Raw genomic sequence first — 24,440 nt, 5'->3', positions numbered from 1 at the left:
TTCTCAGCAGTTGAACGGGATAGCTGAAATTAGCTCTTGGATATCGAATGAAATGGGGAAGGGGAGAGGGGTAAAGTAAACTAACTATCGGTAAATTGAAATAATAGCACTTATGTGTCACGATGTAAATGAAGGGAGTAACTAATTAGCATAGGAAATACATCTAAAATAGATAAATAAATATCAATCCGTAGGCCTTAAAATGTATCTCAGAAAATATCTTATGGTTATCTGTAAATATTGGACATTATCGATAACATTCGTAAAAGTGCATCTTTATGATAAAAAGGAGTGAGTGTTTTTATACAGTGACTTAAATACATAATAACAGCAGTCTGGATGATTATAAAAATAATGAAAAATATACATACACTGTATGTCTATTAAAGTTTCTGGAGTGGACACATTTCATCTATCGCCAAGGTGATTGATACTGGCAGTATTATCGACGACTACTTCATAGAAATGTAAGTAAAAGTATTCAAATACATAGGGGAAAATATATATTAGTACGAAATGTATATTCTGCATTTCATAATGGATGTCAAACATCAAATGAGTGAGATGGGGATTGGATTATGGTAACAACTTCGAATATTATTCATAAAGAGAGATATGCTGACCCTATGTTTTTTTTCTCTCTCTCCCAGAATGCCTCATTCAAGATGGCTGCCAATGTTGGCAGCCATCTTGAATGAGGCATTCTGGAAGAGAAAAAAAACCCATAGGAGTCATCAATTCTCTCCCCTGTATCTTGGTTTTCAAATACAGAAGTGACATACCTTTCTTTAACTGTATATTCTTGAGATTTTATCTTTTCAGGTTCTTTTTGGACATCTTCTTTCAATATCTGTTGTTGATGATTCATGGTGTATACCAAAAAACATTGGAACCCAATTCATCAGAGGCCTTGGTGATTAAAACAAGATCTCATGACAAATTATCCTAATGTTTATTTTTTTTTTTTCATCTTTTTCTTTTTTCTGAATTAAAATGCATTTCTTTTATTAAAATAAATACTAATTTGCAATATACAATCATTGTTTTCTCTAATTTATAATGTGCAATTAATTTTCTTTATTAAAATAAATACTAATTTGTAATATACAATCATTTGTTTCTCTAATTTATGATGCACAATTCATTTCTTTTATTAAAAATAAATACTAATTTGTAATGTACAATCATTTCTTATTAAAAATAAATACTAATTTATAATGTACAATTCATTTCTTTTATTAAAATAAATACTAATTTGTAATATACAATCATTGTTTTCTCTAATTTATAATGTACAGTTCATTTCTTTTATTAAAATAAATACTAATTTGTAATATTCAATCATTGTTTTCTCTAATTTATAATGTACAATCATTTTTTTTAACAACATACATGAACATTTTAACAATATATAACAAAAAACAATTTTATTTATCAACAATGTTTTTTAAAAATACATATATCATAGATCAAAAATAAATCTACATGTGATAGATTAACATAGTACACAATATCTTCTTGTTAACATCATAGGGAAAAGACACTGTTTTGTAGAATGTTCAATACAATTTAAAATGTTATTTAACAACTTAAAATGTATAACTTTTGTAGGTTTAACACGTTTTACCAATAGTTGTTTACAAGAAATTGTTTAAATTCTTCATTAAGATCATAATGTATCATGTTTGAGACAGAATATCTATATATCATTATTTGAACTTCTATTGGTATTTTCTGAAAAAAATGTGATATTATTTTCCTTTTTAATGCAATGCCATGAAATTTATTGTTTTTTCTTTTACAACATAATAATGTCCTATACTTGAAGTCAATATCACATTGTGGTAAAACCCTTTCTAAATATTTTTCCCTATTTTTCCAAATTCTGTTTATAAGGATTTGTAAGAATATTTTTTCAACATTCTTAATTTTTTAGAATGATGAAAAAAATATGATCAGTTTGAGCAGATCTTTAAAAAAAATTGTGCAGTATCCACTCTTTTATGTTTTAGCTGTATGAAAGAAAGATTAAAAACCATAAGGGTATGTCATGCTGGATTTAAAATCAATAACTCTCTTATCATTGACACATCTATATTTTTTCAAACACGTTGAATTAAACAGTTTGAAATGTAATCTACATCTAAGAATTTTCCTATCAGTAATATTTACTTCAGCTGATGGATCCATCAAAAGTTGTTTCATTGTGGAAAAGTTGATTACTTTTGAATTGATGTAATTGAGGCAAAAACCTCTCACTTCACTTACTTCTATACCAGTATTTGTTCTGTATCCATAATTTTTAGGTCCCAACCCTATATATTCTACAATGTGTTCATCATCTCCTAATTCATTTGTAAGTTCCCCTAAATACTTTCCTAGAGTTAATTTCACAGGCTGTGTTTTCTTTGTTAGATATATCAAACTATCTGTATCTGTATACATGACATTTTCTTTTAATATATCCATTTGATCATACAAATGTAATCTTGCCCAACATGTTGTGAATGTAGCTATGAATATGTTGGTAATATTATCTTCTTTCAAATAGGAATCTTTGACTAGATACTGCATGTAGATGAGATTTTCATTTATGATGTGAAAATCAACAATATCAAGAGTATCGTTTGTGATGAATTCATAAAATTTACATACATCTGCACTGGTGAAAAATGCACTTTGTGTAAATTGTTTTCTCTGTGCAAATTTACCCCAGAATGAATTCAACAACAATTTAGAAACTACTCAAAGTCCAGGATTACTTTTTATATTAGTTAGCTGGATATTTTCATGTTCAAAATATGCTTTAACATACTTTTCCCTATCACTCTCAGTTATACATTCTACAGGCCATCCACTAGCTTCTTGTTTGAATTTAAGAAAAGTGTCTACATACTGTCTAAATAAATCAGAAGAAGTTTCTGTAAATTGATACACTTCATAAATTTTGATAATTCTATACCCCTTTTCAATAGCTGTCATTTTTTCAGGAGTACACCATGTGTCCAATAAAACCCTATCATCATCTGAACAGTGACAGGTTTCATGTGATTGTATTTCAGAACATTGTTTACACAAGGGAAAAGTGAGTTTTCCTCCAGTACTTCTGACTGGTAAGACAGGTAGATACACTTTTCTAGGGGGCAATATCTTTAGTTTAATTATTCAAAAATACTCTTCAACAGGTTTAAAATTTTCAGTTATGATGGTAACCCCACCTATTTCAATACTCAGTAATGGTTCAAATTTTCTCAAATCATCTAATGTGACAGGTTTATTTGGAGGTAAGCCTGCTTTAATCATTAAGGCTTTGGCAGCCATAGTTTGTCTTACAGATTTACTACATAAAGCTTTATAATAATCTCTATGCAGATACCTTTTTGTAAAATTAATTGTAAACTAGTCAACTTATGTGCTACACGTTCGTTTTCACAATGTCATTCTCCTCAACACACTGTTTGGATAACCTACTAAAACTGCTCTTGCAACACACGTCTTTTGCTTTTATTTTAATGATACTCTTTTTATTTTTGATATGTGCTAAATTGGTAATGTATGTTTACCCATTGCCAGATGGCATTTGTAAAAACCCCTAATGTCACTATAATTTTTTCTACCACTTGCAAATCTTCATTACTGTTGAGTGTTTTTTCTATTTTTTTCCATAACTTCTTCAGGATCAGTACTGGGTTTTGGTGGAATTATTATGGGTGTATTCAGATTAGGATGTGAAATGGTTAGTTTTAATTTATCATTTTCATTTTTCTTTAATTTCTTATGGATTAAAAGTTTTTTTTAAGTGTCTTTAATCTTATCAAGAATATTTATTAGTTTTTCATCCCTTTTTAAATCTTCAAAATTCACGATAAAATTCATCTCATGTGCTAAAGATCTGGCAAACTTCCTTTCCGATTGAAACTGTAATTGAAAAAAATCTAAGTGTAAAACTATTTACATGGAAAATGAATTAATTTTTCTATTTTTTTTTTATTGCTTATATTTTTAATCATTGATTGTTTTTTTAGTAACAATAGAAAGAAAAAACCAAATCATTTGATTAAAAAACACAAAAAATACAAGTACCATACAAATCATTCATGATTTTTCTTTTTTTCATTTTTTTTGATAATTAGAGACATGGACATAAAAAATGAATATATTCAAAATACTTACAGAAATTAGTCTATCTAGATCCTGGTGAAAATTAATATAAAAAAACATTGTTGATAAATAAAAAAACAAATATATGACTGCTGTTCTAGATTCCAAAGGTGCCGGGGTTTGTGTTTTCCCCATATACTAATAGTTTATAATATACTTTTTTTTTGAAAAATGAACAATACTGCTAGTTCATAATATACTTTTTCTAAAAAATGAACAATACTGCTAGTTCATAATATACTTTTTCTGAAAAATGAACAATACTGCTAGTTCATAATATACCTTTTCTGAAAAATGAACAATACTGCTAGTTCATAATATACCTTTTCTGAAAAATGAACAATACTGCTAGTTCATGATTTACTTTTTCTGAAAAATGAACAATACTGCTAGTTCATAATATACATTTTCTGAAAAATGAACAATACTGCTAGTTCATAATATACATTTTCTGAAAAATGAACAATACTGCTAGTTCATAATACACTTTTTCTGAAAAATGAACCATACTGCTAGTTCATAATATACTTTTTCATATACTAATAAAAGTTATACACCTAAAAATTACTCACATCCTCATCATCTTCATCATCCTCTTCCTGATTATTGATTGGTGACAGTGTTGGCATTGTTTGAGAATCTCCAGATGTATATCTAGATGGTGATGGCATCGGTGACAGTATCGACATTGTTGGAGAATCTCCAGATGTATATCTACTAGGTGATGGCATCGGTGACAGTATCGACATCTTAGGGGGGTCTACAGATGCATTTTGAGTTGGTGATTTTTATAATCATGTTCAGTATCCATCTGTGAACAAAAAAATTTAAAAAGTCAATAATGATATTTAGATATGCAAACAAGATAATTTTGAGTAGAATGATATCGAGTTGTTTTTTCTACACTATAAATAGAATTCAGATGACCTTTAAGGTACATAGGTCTCTTGTTATATTGTATTAATAGTTGTCATTCATATTTTTTATGAACAATAGAATAAAGAGAATTCTGGAGATGGTTGAAATTTGTGCAGTTACCACCCCCTCAGATATTAGGAAAGTGATCGAGGTTTCAATAGCCAACTGACAATATTGTCATTATCTGAGAGTCTAAGGTTGTATGGTCTAACAGTTGATAATGTGGACATATTTTCAATGATGAATTGTACTTTTTTTAAATACATCACCTAACATCCATTATCAACACAGATTATGTAAAAGACCTGGTGAATTGTAGTTTTTTTAGACATATCACTTAATACTCATTATAAACATGTATTTGATAGAAGAAACTTTTATATATACTTTTTATTTATAGTATTCTTTTTTACTTAATCATAACAGTTGTTTACTGATGATTTGTATGTAAGGAAAAATAATACAATTTCTTCACAACATCATTTCCCTAAGAGATGTTTTATACAGACAACTGAGTTCTAGACTTTTTTCTTTTGAAGAAAATGTTAACAATCGTAGGAAAAATATGCATATCCTACAGATTTCACATTATCATCAGAACATTGTACATGTACATATTACAATAGGTAAAAAGAGTAGAATATTGGCAGAAGAAAAATGAAGATAGCAACAGTGTATTAATACAATGATAATTTTTTTTAAATATCATTATTGAGTAAGTAAAAAACTTACCTTCTTGAATTGTTTTCTAACAAATCTTCACATATACAGACAGACCCCTTTTGAAAAGTCGTATGCTGAAAAAATGAGCAAAATCTTCTATTTTATACATTTTTTAGATAACCTAAAAATCTTTACAAAAAGAAATTTATAAACAGAACACTATTAAAAATGGAGAAATGGTTATATAGGTGTTTTTGATTTATATATAGACAAACTAAAGGTGAAGATGTAAATGATGAAATTTGAAATAATTCTGTGTATACTTTTTGTTTTTGCATATTTTTGTTTTTGCATATTTAAGACATTTTTGTCATATTTTGTCATGATTTTGTCATTTTTGTCATCATTTGTCATTCTTGTCATGATTTGTCATTACTTGTCATGATTTTGTCATGATTTTGTAATGTTTTGTCATGATTTTGTCATGTTTTGTCATGATTTTGTCATTTTTATCATGATTTGTTATGATTTTGTCATGATTTGTCATGATTTTGTCATGATTGTCATGTTTTGTTATTATTTGTCATGATTATGTCATGATTTGTCATGATTTGTCATGATTTTGTCATAATTTGTCATGTTTTGTCATGATTTTGTCATGTTTTGTCATTATTTGTCATGATTTTGTCATTTTTGTCATGATTTTGTCATGTTTTGTCATTTTTGTCATGATTTTGTCATGTTTTGTCATGATTTTGTCATGATTTTGTCATTTTTGTCATGATTTTGTCATTTTTGTCATTATTTTGTCATGTTTTGTCATGATTGTGTCATTTTTGTCATGATTTTGTCATTTTTGTCATTATTTTGTCATGTTTGTCATACTTTTGTCATTATTTGTCATGATTTTGCCATGTTTTGTCATGATTTTGCCATGTTTTGTCATGATTTTGTCATTTTTATCATGATTTGTTATGATTTTGTCATTATTTGTCATGATTTGTCATGATTTTGTCATTATTGTCATGTTTTGTTATTATTTGTCATGTTTTGTCATGATTTTGTCTTGTTTTGTCATGATTTTGTCATGATTTGTCATGATTTGTCATGCTTTTGTCATGATTTGTCATGTTTTGTCATGATTTTGTAATGTTTTGTCATGTTTTGTCATAATTTGTCATGATTTTGTCATTTTTGTCATGATTTTGTCATGTTTTGTCATTTTTGTCATGATTTTGTCATGTTTTGTCATGATTTTGTCATGATTTTGTCATTATTGTCATGATTTTGTCATTTTTGTCATTATTTTGTCATGTTTTGTCATAATTGTGTCATTTTTGTCATGATTTTGTCATTTTTGTCATTATTTTGTCATGTTTTGTCATAATTTTGTCATTATTTGTCATGATTTTGCCATGTTTTGTCATGATTTTGCCATGTTTTGTCATGATTTTGTCATTATTTGTCATGATTTGTCATGATTTTGTTATTTTTGTCATGATTTTGTCATTATTTGTCATTTTTGTCATGATTTTGTCATGATTTGTCATGATTTGTCATGATTTTTTCATGATTTTTCATGATTTGTCATGATTTTGTCATGATTTGTCATTACTTTGTCATGTTTTGTCATGATTCTGGTCATTTTTGTCATGATTTTAGTTTTTTTTATGTGTTTAATTCAGAGTGTGAGGGTTATGGTGTGTATGGTACAGAATGCTAAACAATATATCTATATACTAGATATGAAATTCCGGAACGTGCAACCCTAGAAGGTTATTTATACAAGTGCACAAAATTATTTTGACATTTCAAGATGAGCCAGGAAGCTATCAACATGGATCCAACACTCTCTCCACCACAGAAAGTCTTCATAAAATGTGAGGATTGTGCCAAAAGTTATCGATCAAAGAAATCTGTGAACAGACATGTCAGAACTAAACATTGGTATGTGTCTTTTTTTCTAAGAAGTTAGTAAGAAGTCATGTCTTTTTTTATACAAATTTAAAAAAAAATCAACTGGTCAAATACATCCTACCAAAATAGGAATACCACTATCTTTTGTAGAATTTGAATCTCTTGTAAACCATATTAAACATGTCTCTTCCGTTAAAAATAGTCAATAGAATATGTAATTATCTCAAAAACAAGTATTATTTAATTATATGTAGTTATTTGATTTTTAGATATGATATGTTTGTAAATGTTAATTCAATAGAGAAATATGAATATGTTATAAAGGGTATGTTTTATGATGAACAAGTTACAGCTAAAAGATTAGCTGTATTACAAACATGTTTTTAATGTCTTTTATTTTCAAAAGTAGAATACATATCTAAAAATGGAAAGTTCGGCGGTTTACACATATTTAAAACTGGGGTGTAACAAATCTAACATGGCTGATATACAGACAGAAACTGTTTACGTGCCATCATGATCATTTGTCATGAGATCTTGTTTTAATCACCAAGGCCTCTAATGAATTGGGTTCCAATGTTTTTTGGTATACACCATGAATCATCAACAACAGATATTGAATGAAGATGTCCAAAAAGAACATGAAAAGATAAAATCTCAAGAATATAAGTTAAAGAAAGGTATGTCACTTCTGTATTTGAAAACCAAGATACAGTGGAGAGAATTGATGACTCCTATGGGTTTTTTTCTCTCCAGAATGCCTCATTCAAGATGGCTGCCAACATTGGCAGCCATCTTGAATGAGGCATTAAGGGAGAGAAAAAAAACAACCTTAGGGTCAGCATATCTCTCCATAAATATCATAACATGTATACATATTTGTAGCTAACTAGTGTGATAAACCGATAAATGTCAAAGTGTTATAAATCCAGAGAATAACATTTGTCCTTTAAATTCCTCGGTGTCACTGATGGATTTTACTGCAGTACTGAATGTGTAACGTATTATTTGATGATTAAAAACTTTATTTATACAAACCGGCTTCATTATGTGGTCCCAAAGGTGTCCGGTTTAGACAGAGACCACTGTAGATAGACTGCTTTCCTCATAGCGTCATACTTAATCTAACCCTATCATTTCACCTAGGTATTAACAGTATGTTGAATTTTCGAAGTGTCTTTAACGTAGGTATTATCACGTGATATTGTTATCTCTGAGACAATAAACTCATTTTTCAGGTCCAAGACGCACGGGCTGGTATTTCGTTTAAATTTGTGGAACCAGGTTTTGGTTGTTGTTTTGGATCCAGAATGCATTAAGGTAAAATTAAACTTAATATTGTATAATCAAATATTATTCAATACCATTAATAACTCATCCTTTCAGTAATTTTGTTTTTAAAATGATGTTGATTAGGATTTATAAAATTCATATAACAATTTATTTTAGGACGTTCTGGTTACTGGAAACCATCCGAAATCCAAACGTTTGTACTCCCGAATAACCAGCGTTTTTGGTACAAGGTAATCAAGTTGTACACTGTTTTGCTTAAAGCTTTAGTAATAAAACATATCCTGATGTTGACATGGCTCGTATCAGTCTCTAATGGCAATCTTTATTGTCGAACATGTAATTAGCATTACTCGAGTCCTCAGTGCGAATATATACAGAAATAAACAGCTGGCATAGATGTATTCATATAATGACAGGTAACAAATATTTTTCTTTACAGTAATGATATCATACATTGATTGTCCAATTTCTCTGGGTACTCCTAACTACAAATGTATCTAAAAACAAAATTACATAACAGATCAAAATGATATCCTACATGGAACACAGCACTGACCAATACAATGAACAATCCCCACCTGGGATAAATCAGGGTATTAATTCACACCCATGGAACTGGTTTTAACTAATCACTACAAAGGTATTACACAGCTCAATACTCATTGACGAAGTGAGCACTCACTTCTACTGAGTGCTCACATTTTCCGAGCGCTCGCTTTACAGAGTACTCACTGCTACCGAGCACTCAAAATACCGAACACCCACTGAGCGCTCAATGCTATCGACCGATGGCTCACTTCTTAATGAGCATTCTCTAGCATATAACTAAAGAACTACGTGCTGTCAGAAACTTCCTCGTGAACAACTAGCTGACCCAAGGCTATTGAGATTCATCTTACAACCCATGTGATTTACCGATGACATAGACTTACTAGAGTCCCCACTGAGAAGGGATCCTCACCCAGGCACGTCCTGCTCCGTACTCTATCATAAGTTACCAAAGTACAGTACAATAAGAAGATACCGGGAAGCCTTTATCCAGGCATATCTATATATTTATATTTACCTAGTCTGACCTTACCGTGTCTTTGTCTTTTTTGAAAAAGTATCCTAACTACCTAAAGCAGACGCCTTTAATATCCCCCGAATATGGAAACAAACAAGTGACCTTTATTATAAAAGGATGGTTTTTAGAAAACTTCTAAAACTCTTAGGCATATACAACTTACAAGCGTCTATTTGACAGCGAGACCAATAAAAAATTTGAAGACGGACAGTCCGGATGATAAGTAACACAACAGTGGTCTACCACAATATCAGGATTGAATTCCAGTGTTAAGATCACGCCAAAGTAACTTTAAAATAATGTAGGACATGTAGCCATTGTGTATTCATATTGTTGTTAACTTCATTGGAATATATTGTTTTATTAAATAACAGAGATCTTTTTTGATTGAATTAAAACAAACAATATGCGAGGCGTACAATAAAAATGAGTCTTGTGGAAACATGTCAACGCTATTACGGTGGTGATATCTGTGTCTCTTTTTTAATCGTCACTATATAGGGGAGAAGCACTGCGAACACATTATCTAAGTTTCGTTTATAGTTTGTTTCTTATGAAATAGAATAGCAATGTATTGAAAAATAAATGATGACTAATTTGATGGCCTCTTTAATTGCATTGTTTATGATTTACCAAACTGACATAACGCTGATTTATTTTAGATTTTTAGGCCAGGGACTTGAATCACAGATTGACAATAAACTCTGGATAATACAACGAATGCACCTTGATCAATGGTTCAAACCACAGTAAGTTGGAATAATAAATAAATATTAATGAGTATGCTGAGAACATTCAATATATATATATTTTTAAAGTTTTGAGGGGAATTAATCCTTTATAATGAAAAGAAAGCTGGCCTAAGGACGTTTATTGGTTACTATATCGTTGATTAGTCTATAAAAGTCGAGAATTAAATGTATTTTACCATCTTTAGATTGTGCTTATAAGCAATGGCTTATCAAACCATGTAATCATGCTATTATATCTGACAATCATCTATACTACATAAATATATATTTGCATATTTGTTTTTCCACTTTCAGCTATATTCGACAGTTTGCTTCTGAGTTCAATGAGTTTGGAGATAGTTTCATAGAGCAGCTAGAAACGCGAGCGGACGGTAAGACAGAAACACATATGTTACATTCGTTCAACAAACTGACGATGCATCTGTTGTACAAGGTTTGTATAGAGATTGGGTATGGTATCATCTTTAGTACAAGGTTTGTCTTCAACTAGAGTATGTTATCGTTTGTGGTTCAAGATTTCTCTGGGACTAGACAATGTTATAATTTGCGGTACAATGTTTGTCTGTGACTAGAAAATGTTATCGTTTGTGGTTCAAGATTTGTCTGGGACTAGAGTATGTTATAATTTGTGGTACAATGTTTGTCTGTGACTAGAGTATGTTATTGTTTGTGGTTCAAGATTTGTCCGGGACTAGAGTAGGTTATAATTTGTGGTACGATTTTTGTCTGTGACTAGTGTATATTATCATATATTGTTCAATGTTAATCCGGGGGTTGTAATATGTTATAATCTGTTGTACAAGGTTTGTCTGGGACTATGGTATGCTATTACCAGTTGTACAAAGATTTGTCTGTGACTAGTGTATATTATCATCTATTGTTCAATGTTAATCCGGGGGTTGTAATATGTTATAATCTGTTTTACAAGGTTGGTCTGGGACTAAAGTATGTTATCATCTTTTGGTGTTGTTTAATCGAAATGGAAATAATTGATAAAACAAAAGAAATATTTATCTATGGAATATATCGTATTCATACGTAAACGCAAACAAATAGTGTAAAGGTGATTGATGACTGTTTTGCAGGTGGCATTTAATGTCGATATGGGGCCATTGAGCGGAGAAAACCATCCTTTTGTCACAAAAATGAAGACGGCGCTAGGAGGATTTACAGCGATGTTACAAAATCCTTTTATAACTGTATGTATTTTAATGCACTAACTGTATCCCGTTTAGGGTTATAGGCATATAAACGCCCACTGCAACTCAGGAAAATAGCGTGAACCGTGCGAGCTTTCGTAAGCACTTTTGTATCACTACTTGTCGACACGACATAACGTGTGATTTGTATTATTTGTTAACATTCATCTCACGTTCATATTCCTACTCATATCGGTTCATAGTCCTATAACCCGAAAATGAAGTTTATATAGTGACGATGCAGGGCAAATATAAATATAACATAATGTTTACATTTGCATGTCGTTAGCAAACCAACATGTAATATATCAGGCTGTATACTACAATTTATAGTGACTCTGTCAATTTATGAATGCAACAAGTAGTATATCATGTGTAAACAAACATGGATTCACAGAATGAACTTTATATAGATGTCTATATTCAACTTTGTTTTAAAGCACTTCAACTTGACAATTATCCTTTTAAAAAGTTAAAAAAAAAACAAAAAAAAATATTACTAATTTTTCGACTTCCATGAGGAGCCGCGTCATTGTGTTAAAACACTGCATAACTTTTGAATATTATCTATCAATATGCGATATGTTATTTCAACCAAATTGTATTCAAACTGACTGCATAATAGCATCTGACAGAAGATTATATAACATTATTATTTTCCCGGAAAAAAGTTGCCTTTTCTACTGTTGTTTCTAAGGAAAATAACGCTAGTATTGTCTGAGAAACACAAAATACATCATGAACAGCATTAAATCGTAGCAAATCTTCATTTCTTGACATTTCTTAAGAGTCTGATTGATTAATCGTGAGGGTCCGATTAACGTATCTTTCGACTGCGTTCCTAACTGAACCAATTAAAAACAGTGATATATTGTGTGTTTTCTTTAATAGGTAAACCCGTTTAAATGGGGATTTCGTCGTTATGTCCGAGAAGCTATTAACTTTATCAGGGAAAGCGCAAAACAACAGATTATCGATAGGAAACTGGCGAAAAGTAGAGGCGACTATATTCCCCACGACCTCTTGGAATATCTTATTGAATTAAAGGGTAAACTGATTATACTTTACAGATATATGATTGTTTCCGTTCACTACTATATCACATTATTTAAAAAAAGAAAGACAATATCAAGCAATCGTAGAATATGTCACTTTTATATAGGAACGCCGTTATAACGGTATTTAATTTGTAAATAGATAGAAGGTCCAGTGATATACTTTTCTCACGAGAAAACGAAAGCTAACGTGTGAATTTGTAATGATTAGTCATTGATATTTTTCAGTGGTTTTTAAATAGCGATCAGTGTAAGAAATCACCATGAGCACAATGAATATATTAGCATAAAGATACAATCACAAACATTTTTAAATTTTTTGTTACAGAGAAGTACCCATCGATAATAACAGACGAAATATTATTGGACAATTTCTTGACATTCCTTTTGGCAGGTATACATATTAATATATATTCAATTATATTTAAGAATACACAAATACAGTCTCCAGGACCTCGAACGTTTTATCCAGTTGTACACAAACTTATAGTTGAAAATACGTTTAACTATAACTGTGGTGGGCAGCGTTTCGAAAAAGATATAAATATATTTAAATTCATTGAAATAAATTAAACCATAATTAACTATAGGAACGTTATTTTTGTGAAAACATCTGTTATTCTATATCACACAGGTCAGGAAACGGCCGCCAACTCTATGAGTTTCATGTGTTTTCTGCTCGGACAGAATCCAGAATGTTACAAAAAGTAAGACACAATTTTTAGTTTTACCTAAGATAATGCTCTAATTTTAAGTAAGATATTTCGAGGAACAAATTAAAAGAATATTAATAGAAATATATTATCTGACGGATATACGTTTTAATGTTTCCCGTACCCGTAAAAGACAGACTGTATTTTAAAACATTTTATCCTCTGTTAAGGCTACAAAGGGAAGTTGATGAAAATGTTGGCGCCGTGTCAGTGATCACCCTAAATGAGCTTGAGCATCTACCTTACCTAGATATGGTGATGAAAGAGACGCTCCGGCTTTACCCAGTGGCGAAGACAACATATCGAGAGACAGAAAAGAACTACAATCTCGGCGGTCACCAGCTTCCAGCGGGAACTGACATGATTGTAAGAATAACTTGGTATATTGCTTGGACTAAACAAAATGTTTCGAACTATCCACTATATAATGCAAATGGTTTGTATGGATCTTAATGTACCTGAGGTGAAGCAACTCGGTTAATCAAAAATCCATATACACGGACTTGAGTGTTTCAATTTCAATGGAAGATATGGATGATATCATACTTAGTGTAAAGTATATACGGTCAGTTGTGATGTTTTATCTATCATACCATTTATAAGATACTGTTAGGATGACCGCAAGCATCGCTGATGAAGTGACTTAGAAGGACGAAATTGTTGTATAATATTGCAACATAAGTGAGTCTTTTGAATCTTACTTAATTAATTAATAATTGAACCATTCGTATATAGTTGATTAATGTCTACTTAACTACAAAATTTGTGTTACAGGTTAGTTTCTATGCTACGTCCAGGGCAGAACAAAATTTCACAGAAGCTACAAAGTTTATGCCGGAACGATTTCGAATTGACAGCACAGAAAGGTATGTAATTAATGAGTTGTGTTTTACTAGATAAACAAACTGCAAGATAATTTTACAGGAAATGTTGGTTGATAAACATCTCATTCATTCCTCTATCATTCATTTTTTATCTAATTAGACTTTTTGTTTTGTTTTTAAATATGCTCTTGTTTTGTAAAAATTATATCAAAGTTCCATTTTGCAGATTTAGCCAATATGCCTTTACGCCGTTTTCAGCTGGCCCGCATACATGTATTGGGAAAAAGTTTGCAGAGGTATGTGAAATATTATTGGAATGCTTAAATACAATGTAACCCCCAAAAGAAATACACATTCCATTGTCATTGTAATACTGCAACTTAAGAAACAATTTGCACATTTTAAGTAGTGAAAATCATGGTTTTCAATCTCCTTAACTCTCACTTCTGTGACATAATCCGGAATCGTTTTAACAGTCAAAGCACCTGATGTTATTCTCCTTGTACTTTTGCTATGCGAATATATATATTTGTTTGTAGTTTGTACTGGCTTTTTAGTTTTTAGTTTGAATTATGGTTTCGTGTATTTTTTGTTTATCATTAAATGACCAATGCATAATCCATACCTGTATTAAATATTAATTTTCGTATACTGTATGAATAAAGAATGAATGTCTTTAGTGGGGAATGATTGGCTCAAGATTTTCAGATTTTAGATAATTAATTATACACTCACACACAAATGTGTGTTACAAGAGGTCACGAATAAACAGCAAATTTTACAAATGCCGGACCACAACAAATCTAATATACACTTTATTTTTTAAAATGTATTTCACCAAATACACTAACATTTGAGAGCTAATATACACTTTATTTTTTAAAATGTATTTCACCAAATACACTAACATTTGAGAGCACATGAACGTTACAAGGAGAAACTAAACCTTTCAGTCTTGTCAGATTAGGGTATGTAATAATTTCGAAAATACAAATGGTAACCATCTTCAAACCTTTATTTTCCAAAGTCTAACATTTTATCACATCCAAAATATCAGGTGCTATTGATCTACTGACTTGATATCTATGTTTACAGCTATCTATGCCGTGCGGCAAAATGTGGCAATGTTGCATATACCTTTCCTTCTTGTTTAAGCTTTATTGTTCAAGTATTCTATCACAAGTGTTCTTTTCACAGATATATATTATGCCTACCATGCTTACTATTTTAAAATTTCACTCAACAGATACAAATAAAAATCACAATTGCCAAGATTATGCAGAATTTTGACTTTGAGCTGGTTCCCGGACAAAGTGGTGAACTTGGGGACAACACAACCATACAACTGAAGAGTGGGGCCAAGTGTCTCTTTCGGAAAAGGAAAATAGAATCGGACTAATACGCAACAATTTGAAACAACGTTAAAAACGAAAATATCGGATGTGTATGTGTAGATTAAATACGAGACACCTCTTGTATTGTCACCTTTCGGAAGTTTTATCATTAGATAGCATATGACATCATATAGAAAACAACTTGAAACGAAGCTGATTTATCAAACACATGACATGCACTGATGTATGGTACATGTATTTAGTAGATCAGAATCAGAACTTCTTGTTTGGAACAGTCTTCGAAGTTATCGAATAGCTACCTGACATTGAATTATGTTGTAAAGTAAAAATATGAATTTATTTTGTATTACGGAAATAACGGCTTTATTAAGGTAGTATTATGAACACAATGTGTACACCTGTTAACAATCATGTCTTAGTTTTAAGCTATTTACTCCCAATTAATACGCTTTTCCTATTTACTCAGACACGACACAACACGAATATCTTTTTTGAAAATAGAAGAGAAATTTGATGAGTAGATTTTGAAAATGGCAAAAAGGCATGGAGTTTCAAATTTTAATGAAATATCCGTAGTTGCTTTTGTATATATCAATACTGTATACGATTATTTTATGACACATAAATAAAGCATATTGTATAAGCATGCGTTTCTTAATTTAATTGTTTGTTCGTAAAATGAATGGTTTTAGTTTCATGACAGGGGTACCATGCGAGGCAGAACTGGATCAGCATTTGCATCTAGAAAATGCTTTATTTTGATAAAAAAAACGATTCTGGATTACTTATTTCACCACAAAGGACATATTACTTTTGCTTAGTAAAATGTGGGTTTAAAATACGTTATATAGAATGTAAATCTCTTACTCTTGATTACAAATGTTTAACCATCAAAATTTGCCTACCTTTATTATAGTATTTTTGAGCTTTCCTAACAAACGTATATACTACGTATATTAATCATACGATCCAGCTGGCTTTTGATATTGTTCAATCGATCGCCGGTATAAACTAAATACCAACATATAACATTTGCCATTTAGGCCCTTAATGTTGATATATTCCCCGTTCCAGGGTAAACCTTTCTCTCCTGTTTTAATACTGTTTGCAGAAAGCGTTTTATATGTGGGTGCTAATGTTATCGGTTCTTGCGTTCCCATGCATTTGCCATAAAATGGATGAGATAACTGCTATTGATTGCAGACGATGTTTCTATATCAGTGAAGACAAGTGTGCCCTTGCAATATTTTTATTACTAGGAATAACTGTCAAGTATAATATAACAGGCATTTCTTAACTCCAAAATATTGTATTATGTCATTGACCAATTGAATATCCAGCTTTAAATTACTGTTTTCCTTACTGTGTTAAATATGATGACATGCACTATTTCAATCATGTACATTATGCATGTTTTTGCTGACAAAGCCTGCTATACTATCATGTTTTAAGTTACCTTGCCTTTTAAAATGAGGACAATGATGCCACAGATGTCTCGTCAATTAAAACTCCTGTTTTTTAACTTTTGAAAAAACAAGTAACTCGAGTGGAAGAAATACATTATACAACAACTCGTCTAACTTCTTTGTGATCTCATCCTCGTGTCAGGTACAAAACCTTTTTTAGGCATGCTGATATGCCTAGTGGTTCAAATAGTGACTAAACCCGCTTTGACCTAGATTTGTATGGCATGTTTTGGTGATTTTAACATTCCTCTCACACAGCATATACATGTGATATATGCATGGACTACTACGAATCTCAAGGTGCCCTTACCGGGTATTGAGGGCGTGTCAAGTAAGGTCATTTAAACGCGACACTGTTTATTTTTAACGAATATTATATATCATTTAAGGTATCAAATTTGTTTCAACGTCACGAAAACATGTATTTTAAAAGTTCCGGCCGATTGTTTGTAGGCCGTCTGCATGTCTGCAAAAATGTCACAGCATAACACTGGAGTAAGCCAGTCCTACCAACACAATACAAAAGATACGATTTCTGGTAGTGTCGGTTTCTCTAGAGTACCTAGGAGCATTCGTTATGGCTCTCCTGTGTGTTATTTGAACAGTGGCCTGGTATTTATATCAACAGCACATGATGTATGACCATCTACCTGGGGATCAGCCCCCCCCCCCCCCCCCCCCCCCCCTAAAAACTAAAAAGGAGACTAACCAATATTCGTTGGAACTTAAAAGGGGCTCAGGAGCACTACAGAGAAGCACAGTGTTCGTGTAAATATCTCCGCATTCAAATTTGTGCTCACTTTCTTTCGGGATATGAAGCAAAACTCCATCGTTCCATGTATAATTTGCATGATTGTCTCTCCTGTTAAAGTATATAGTAATGGCTGTAATATTATTGTTTATCGTTTTATATCCATATGAATCATTTTAAAAATAAACAAACAAAAATAACAACAACAACAAAACAAAACTGAAAAGATAGCGTTTACAAATCGGGACCTTTATACTCCGAGGGAGATGGGTTACACATGAATACTGGTAGTATAAATACTCCAGATAGCCACAAACTAATAAAACTCTTAAGGTTGGCTTCGTATTTATGGATTTATATTAAACAAAAATGTGAAAAGATTTCTGAAAGCATACCTTGCTGTTCCTTTTGACCCACCCAAACTGTATTGCTACCAGATATACATATACCTATACACACCTGAATGTAACATCGGCTGGTAGACCGGTAAACGTATGTGTTTCCTATCACTTGTGTCATTAGCTCAAACCTTTATCATCGCTATCCAATTTTCTGTAAAGAACTGTGAGTAGAACGTTAATCGTTAAACCTTTGTAAATGTATTAAGTCAAGTTAATTAATCTATTTGTTTAATGTTGACAGACAAGCTATTTACGGACATATTTTGTTCATGATGCAATGAAATACAGTGTCACAAAAATGTGAAATGTCCACTTCTGTCGTGGACTGCATCATTGTATTATATCCATATACGTGTACCATTGTCACTGACTAATTGTTATTATCTGTTAAACTATTGTGTTATCAAAGATAGATATAACATTTAGTCACTAAAACACATAAAACATTGTGATATATACGTCTATGATTATATGTATATGTTCAATATAACAGTTTGTTCTCCATTTTTTTGAATAAATTCTTTATTAATGAAATATTCATCAGTTTTTTGGGTAGTCCTTTTCACATCGCTACACTTTAAACGTATATGTTTTAATTTTCACAAATAAATTATCACAATGAGGAAATATTTCCCTTGTATCCTAGTTATTTCAAGACCTGATATCCATCAATTAGGTAATTATATAAGACAGCTTAATGAATGAGCGCTCCAGGCCAGGGCTAGCCACTGAGCTTGGTGGTCAGGGATTTCTGCTGTCCAGGTAAGGTAGTATACAGCTAGCAGTGCTGGTGTTGCTGTGCGATAAAATAGCCCGAGGCAAATATCTCAAAATTAAGCCTGTTCCAAGAAAACTAGTCAGTTTCTCCAATTTTAGACACTGTCCTATATTTCTAGTATTGGCCAGCTAAAATAGTGAAAATTGCAGAATAATAGGACACATGACCGAGTTTTAGATAGCAAAGAGAGAGTAAGAGCGTATTCATATTTTTTTTTAGACATTGAGGGAAATAATAGTGCCTGTTACAACATTTTAGACACCGAAAACAATATTAGTGCCTATCACAAAAGTTTTATGTACGTTTCACAAAATTCGGCTTAAAAATTAGTCTTTGCATTTCATAATTATGTATGTTTCTGAAAAAAAAGTCTGTGCTGTGCTTAATAAGTGCTTATTTGGTAAAATTGGTGAAAAAATCTAAATTAGTAGAAAATATGAAAAAAAAAATAGGGCATTCCTGTCTCCCAGTGACAGTTATAGAAATCTTTTGATCCTCTTTTACTCTTGAAAAATATTTACAAAAGCTGTGGTATAGCTGGCAGAGAGGACCTTTCCAAAAAAAATCGTGAATTGGGAAAGTGTTTTTCGGGAGTAAACTACAAATTTTGGGAATTTGGCTTAAATATAAAATAATTTCGATTGGGAATGGGGCCCATTAATGGCCACAAAAAGCCCACAGAAAATGCCCTACATTATTATAAAAAGTTTTGACCAATTTCCTTATATCTTCGCCAAAGTTAAAATAATTCAATACTATTAATTAATGTAGGTTAATCTTATCTAATCACTTTAAACATAAGAAACCTAACAATTGATTTACTTATATTACCTTAGCGTTTTGATATACATGTATATATATTAGTTAGTGCTTCCATCATTGTTACAAATATGTTCAGTATGATTTACTTTAAGATTATGCAGAATTTGGACTTTAAGCTTGTTCCCGGACAAACTGATTACACTAAAGACACTACAACCATTTAACTAAAAAGTTCGCTCCAAGGTCTAATATGATAAAGAGAATTGGTATGCTGCTAGTACGTATATTTTGGAATAACAGATGCTTACGTAAACTTATTTAACAAGTTAGTGAGCTGTAGTCAATCAACAGGTGTTTGATCACGTGCATCGGGGAAATATTAAAGTTGTTTTATCGGAGAGCCACTGGAAACTATTGGATGTTTGTGTTTATGTAAAAACAAATCAAGAAACCCTAAATTTTGCCCTTTAGAAATATTTAACTATATATAACTAAGATACAGAAATACATTGAGTTACACGATTATTGATAGAAAATTATATTATCAGCAAGAGGTATTCACTAAAGTTTTTTTTAAGATATGTGTAGGATGTTGTAACCTTAATGTCTATATGACAAAGGGCTTATTACATTACATGTCTTATTACATGTCTATAAACCACTATGTCACGGCATGATGTTCACGATTACATAACTTGAATACCTTAAATATCTCTTACAAACTAGACCACATCAAACTTTATACACACGTAAACAAGTAATTTAATATTTCTTCTAACCTTATATCCAGAATAAAAAAACTACACATCAAACTAAAGTAAGTAGTGGCAAACTTATTTGGACAGAGATAATATTGACGCCTTTTTCAAATTTTGAATTCTTCTCCAAAGGCAATAAAGTTTATTAAATTGTAAGGTTGATACATCTCCCCTGCTGTATTTGAATAATGAAAATAAAACTGCATCATATCGTTTTCAAAGTTTATATTCGCTCTTTAGGGGTAATCGGATTTTAGCTCGGGACTCGGGTGACCATTTACCTGTGTACGTCCGATCTCGGAATAAAACCCCGATCACCTCTGCACCAGACACTTATTTCGTCCATCTAGGATCACTGCCCAGTAATGAAAAAATCCTGATAGTGGAGTCAGAAAAAAAACAAAATGAGTTGAATATATTGAGGTATACAAATGAAGCTATCATCAGTTCTCCCTATCCCTGTCGTAACATTGACTCGCCAATCAATTTACTTTTACTTCTCAGGGGATTACGGCAAAGTATACAGGCAATTTCACATTTCACATAAAATATACATGTACCTGTATAATATTTATCTTAATTCACAATCATTAATTTATTTCTGCTGTATACATTAATAGAAGGGGAAGGCTGTGATCATTGTAGTGTATCAGCCATTAATCATTTAAACGCAAAACGAAGCATTTTTTTCGTAAAATTATGTAACATTTAAACATCAAATCACTTCCCGATTTCATATGCAAATTATTTGTTAAAACGTCGTCACAAAAGGTTCAAGCAACCGTATGAAATATGTCTGCTTTTAATCATGCAAAAAATGTCAGGGCATGCGTGTAGATGTGCAACTCATATATAGCACCAGAGCAAGCCAGTCCTACCAACACAATACAAAAGATACGTTCTCTAGCAGTTTGGGCGACATTTGTGGACAATGTTGTTGAGCGTGTTTTCTCTAGAATTCCTTGGAGCATTCGTTACGGCTCTCCTGTGTGTTATTGGAACAGCGGCCTGGTATTTACATCAACAACACCTGAAGTATGACCATCTTCCTGGACCTCCACGAGACAGGTAAGCGAAAAAAGAAGATCTTGGTAGTGTAACAGGAGCGTGTTGGGCCCGGTTTATGTATGTAAACAGCACCCGACTCGCCCCTGTGTACCGATGCAACCCAGGTTCGATTGGGTATGATGTACTTGTTTGTTGAGGAGAGGAAGAACAGACACTTGAATAACAATTAACAATTTATTAGGAATAACATAAATATTTACAACAATTAACACATGAACAGAGACAATAAGCCTAGGCCTAGCCAACAAATAATACTACATTCTACAACCGACCACCCATACCCGACAATACCTACGAAACTAAACCCATCCCGGCCCACTCCTAACGTTATATACCGAAAACCTAACCTAACTATAAATACCCGAGAAGAGAAAGTGACAGCACGCAGGAACTCAATCCGTCAGACTGCCCAGTCTACAAGTAAAACCCTGAATTTATCACCCAATACGAAACTAAACAACCAATCACAACACAGGACTGACAGAGGTACACGGGTAACACGGACTCTCACGAGCAAGCAAGAAACAACTACATGACAACAACATCAACACAGACAGGGCACGTGAATAGAGTACAGCAAGGGTCACAGTGACAGGTACACACACACAATACACAACATAGAGACAAGCTTAACTAGTCAGCTTACCCTGACAAAATACATAGAGGAACCTCCCCCGCTACAGTAGAATAAAACTATGAATGTCTACACGAGACAAAACCCAGAAGAACAATGACCAAGTAATTATTGAAATGTTTATTACTACAAAAACATAGTGTTGTGTAAGTATATACTTCACAGACAATTGTATAAAACAAGGGGAAAATTTCAAAATGAATATTAGTAATATAAATGAATTCGAATTCAAGATGGCGACAAACTAGTCACACTCTTCATGTATGCTTTGCTTTTTTCATTTAGTTTGGTTGTTTACAACAAAGAAAGGGTGGAAATTTATCACAACGTGAGGATGAGATACGTGTGCTTGCAATTTAATGTTTAAATAAAACAAAAAACTCATTAATTTCAATATTCAAAAAATTGAAAATATCTCTGACAACAATCCTGGCCGTTCTGATTGACTAACTAAACTGTATTTCTACCAAATATACATATACCTCTACATTAACTGAATGTACATAGGCAGATAGACAGGTATATGTATACACTTGCCTAATTGTGAATAAGTGAACATGCCAAAGGTAAGCAATCAGTAAGCGTGGTCTGGTCAAGAAACTCCTAAACGACAGAGAGAATCGACGAGTGGGAGTCATATGGAAGATTACAGACCTGACATTAGGAAGGCTTAAAAAATAATCAATTAAAAAACATAATTAAAGTAAAACAAACACATAAACAGATTTCAATAAAAACAGCAGAAACTTTTGAAATCATGAACGAGGGAGATCAGAGAGTTGACAAACCTTTCGAAATATACTCAACATCCTACTAAAGAAGATCTAGCGAATTTTGTTACGCTAGAACAGAATGTTTGGCATCTAAATCGGAATGACTCAAAGCTTTACAAAATGAGAAGAGGAAAAAGCTTAACGACAAACTGTTAGAACTTAATCATGAAAACAGTGACTAAGAGGAGCAAATACTTATCAGCGAAAACGACAATATCAGATCAATACGAAAGCCGGTTGAGACCATTTTCGTAGAAGAAAATAAAAAAAATTTCGCGTTATTACGCGAAACTAACGCGTTATATCTCGAGAATTGTGGACAAAATCATGGACCAAACACAAGAGAGGAACTTATAAAACTATAACTCTTCTCTCTAAACAGAACTGAACTAAACCGACATAGGTATTTATGTCGATACGAGCTAGGGTGAATTTTAAATGAACAGTCTATGGAACATGATCTGAAAATTGGTAAAACGCAGAATAAAACTGAAAATAACTCAACAACTATAGGACTCTTGCCAAAAAGACAAAGGCAGAAAGAAAGGTACTGTAAATCAGTTATATTTCACGAGTACTTGTAATTTCGCGAATTCTGATCCCATAATGACGTTAACAGGTCGGCGATATTTCCATATTGGTAGCGATTGTGATGATGAGAGTCATGTGACGGTACAAGAAAAATCTTGTGGTATCGGTGTCTGTCCATACTTAATTGTATTTACCTTACCTGTATACGCCTATAGGCTATATACAAGTGTAATAAACAAAAGAAATTTGTTGTTCCATGTGTGTTTATATTTGGAGAGTGAAATGAGTTGTTTTCAATGTAAATGAAGCTTTCACGCCCATTCATATGTAGTTTTTTTCTGCATTATTTTACCGACATGACCACGTCACAGATCTCCAATTTTTTAAAAAGAGTAACCAAAGATAATTTGTCAGCCCCAACTAGCTCAATTACGGAAACAATGAGCAAACATGTATACACGTAAGCTTACATAACCACGCATACAACAGCTCATTAATCTTACAACAGCGCGGGTAATTAAATACGACGTCTTCTGGGTGACCATCCGGGATCCTCGGGACGGTACCTACTGCACTTAAATTAACTAAAACGTCATCTAGAA

The 24,440-nt window shown here is 32.0% G+C and overlaps 2 protein-coding genes across 5 annotated transcripts in view; both read left to right on the top strand.

The window, feature by feature from the left end:
* The first annotated feature begins 157 nt into the window (after positions 1-157).
* Positions 158-18,047, top strand: LOC117323276 (cholesterol 24-hydroxylase-like). The gene is made up of 13 exons (XM_033878396.1): positions 158-467; positions 8,898-8,979; positions 9,109-9,182; positions 10,681-10,767; positions 11,065-11,203; positions 11,856-11,969; positions 12,861-13,017; positions 13,353-13,418; positions 13,659-13,731; positions 13,908-14,103; positions 14,512-14,603; positions 14,788-14,857; positions 15,808-18,047. Coding segments are annotated over exons 1-13 (1,305 nt in total). The 5' UTR covers positions 158-465; the 3' UTR covers positions 15,961-18,047.
* Positions 18,048-21,675: 3,628 nt separating this feature from the next.
* LOC117323275 (cholesterol 24-hydroxylase-like) overlaps positions 21,676-24,440 on the top strand; it is a 38,415-nt gene continuing 35,650 nt past the window's right edge. For all 4 annotated transcript variants that reach the window (XR_004531699.1, XM_033878394.1, XM_033878392.1 and 1 more), the window contains exon 1: positions 21,676-21,900. Coding sequence is in view for 3 of the 4 variants with exons in the window: in XM_033878394.1 (XP_033734285.1) it covers positions 21,764-21,900 (137 nt within the window). In the remaining variant the exon portion in view is untranslated. The remainder of the gene's footprint in view (positions 21,901-24,440) is intronic.

This window comes from Pecten maximus, chromosome 3 (genome assembly GCF_902652985.1).
Source record: "Pecten maximus chromosome 3, xPecMax1.1, whole genome shotgun sequence".
Taxonomy (NCBI): domain Eukaryota; kingdom Metazoa; phylum Mollusca; class Bivalvia; order Pectinida; family Pectinidae; genus Pecten; species Pecten maximus.
This window is presented reverse-complemented; position numbering and strand designations above follow the sequence as displayed.

Bases quoted from the DNA above. Each gene is read 5' to 3' on its own strand.
- LOC117323276 (XM_033878396.1), top strand. The intron at 8,980-9,108 runs GTAAAATTAAAC...AATTTATTTTAG, and splicing joins TGGATCCAGAATGCATTAAG to GACGTTCTGGTTACTGGAAA. The intron at 13,018-13,352 runs GTAAACTGATTA...TTTTTGTTACAG, and splicing joins ATATCTTATTGAATTAAAGG to AGAAGTACCCATCGATAATA.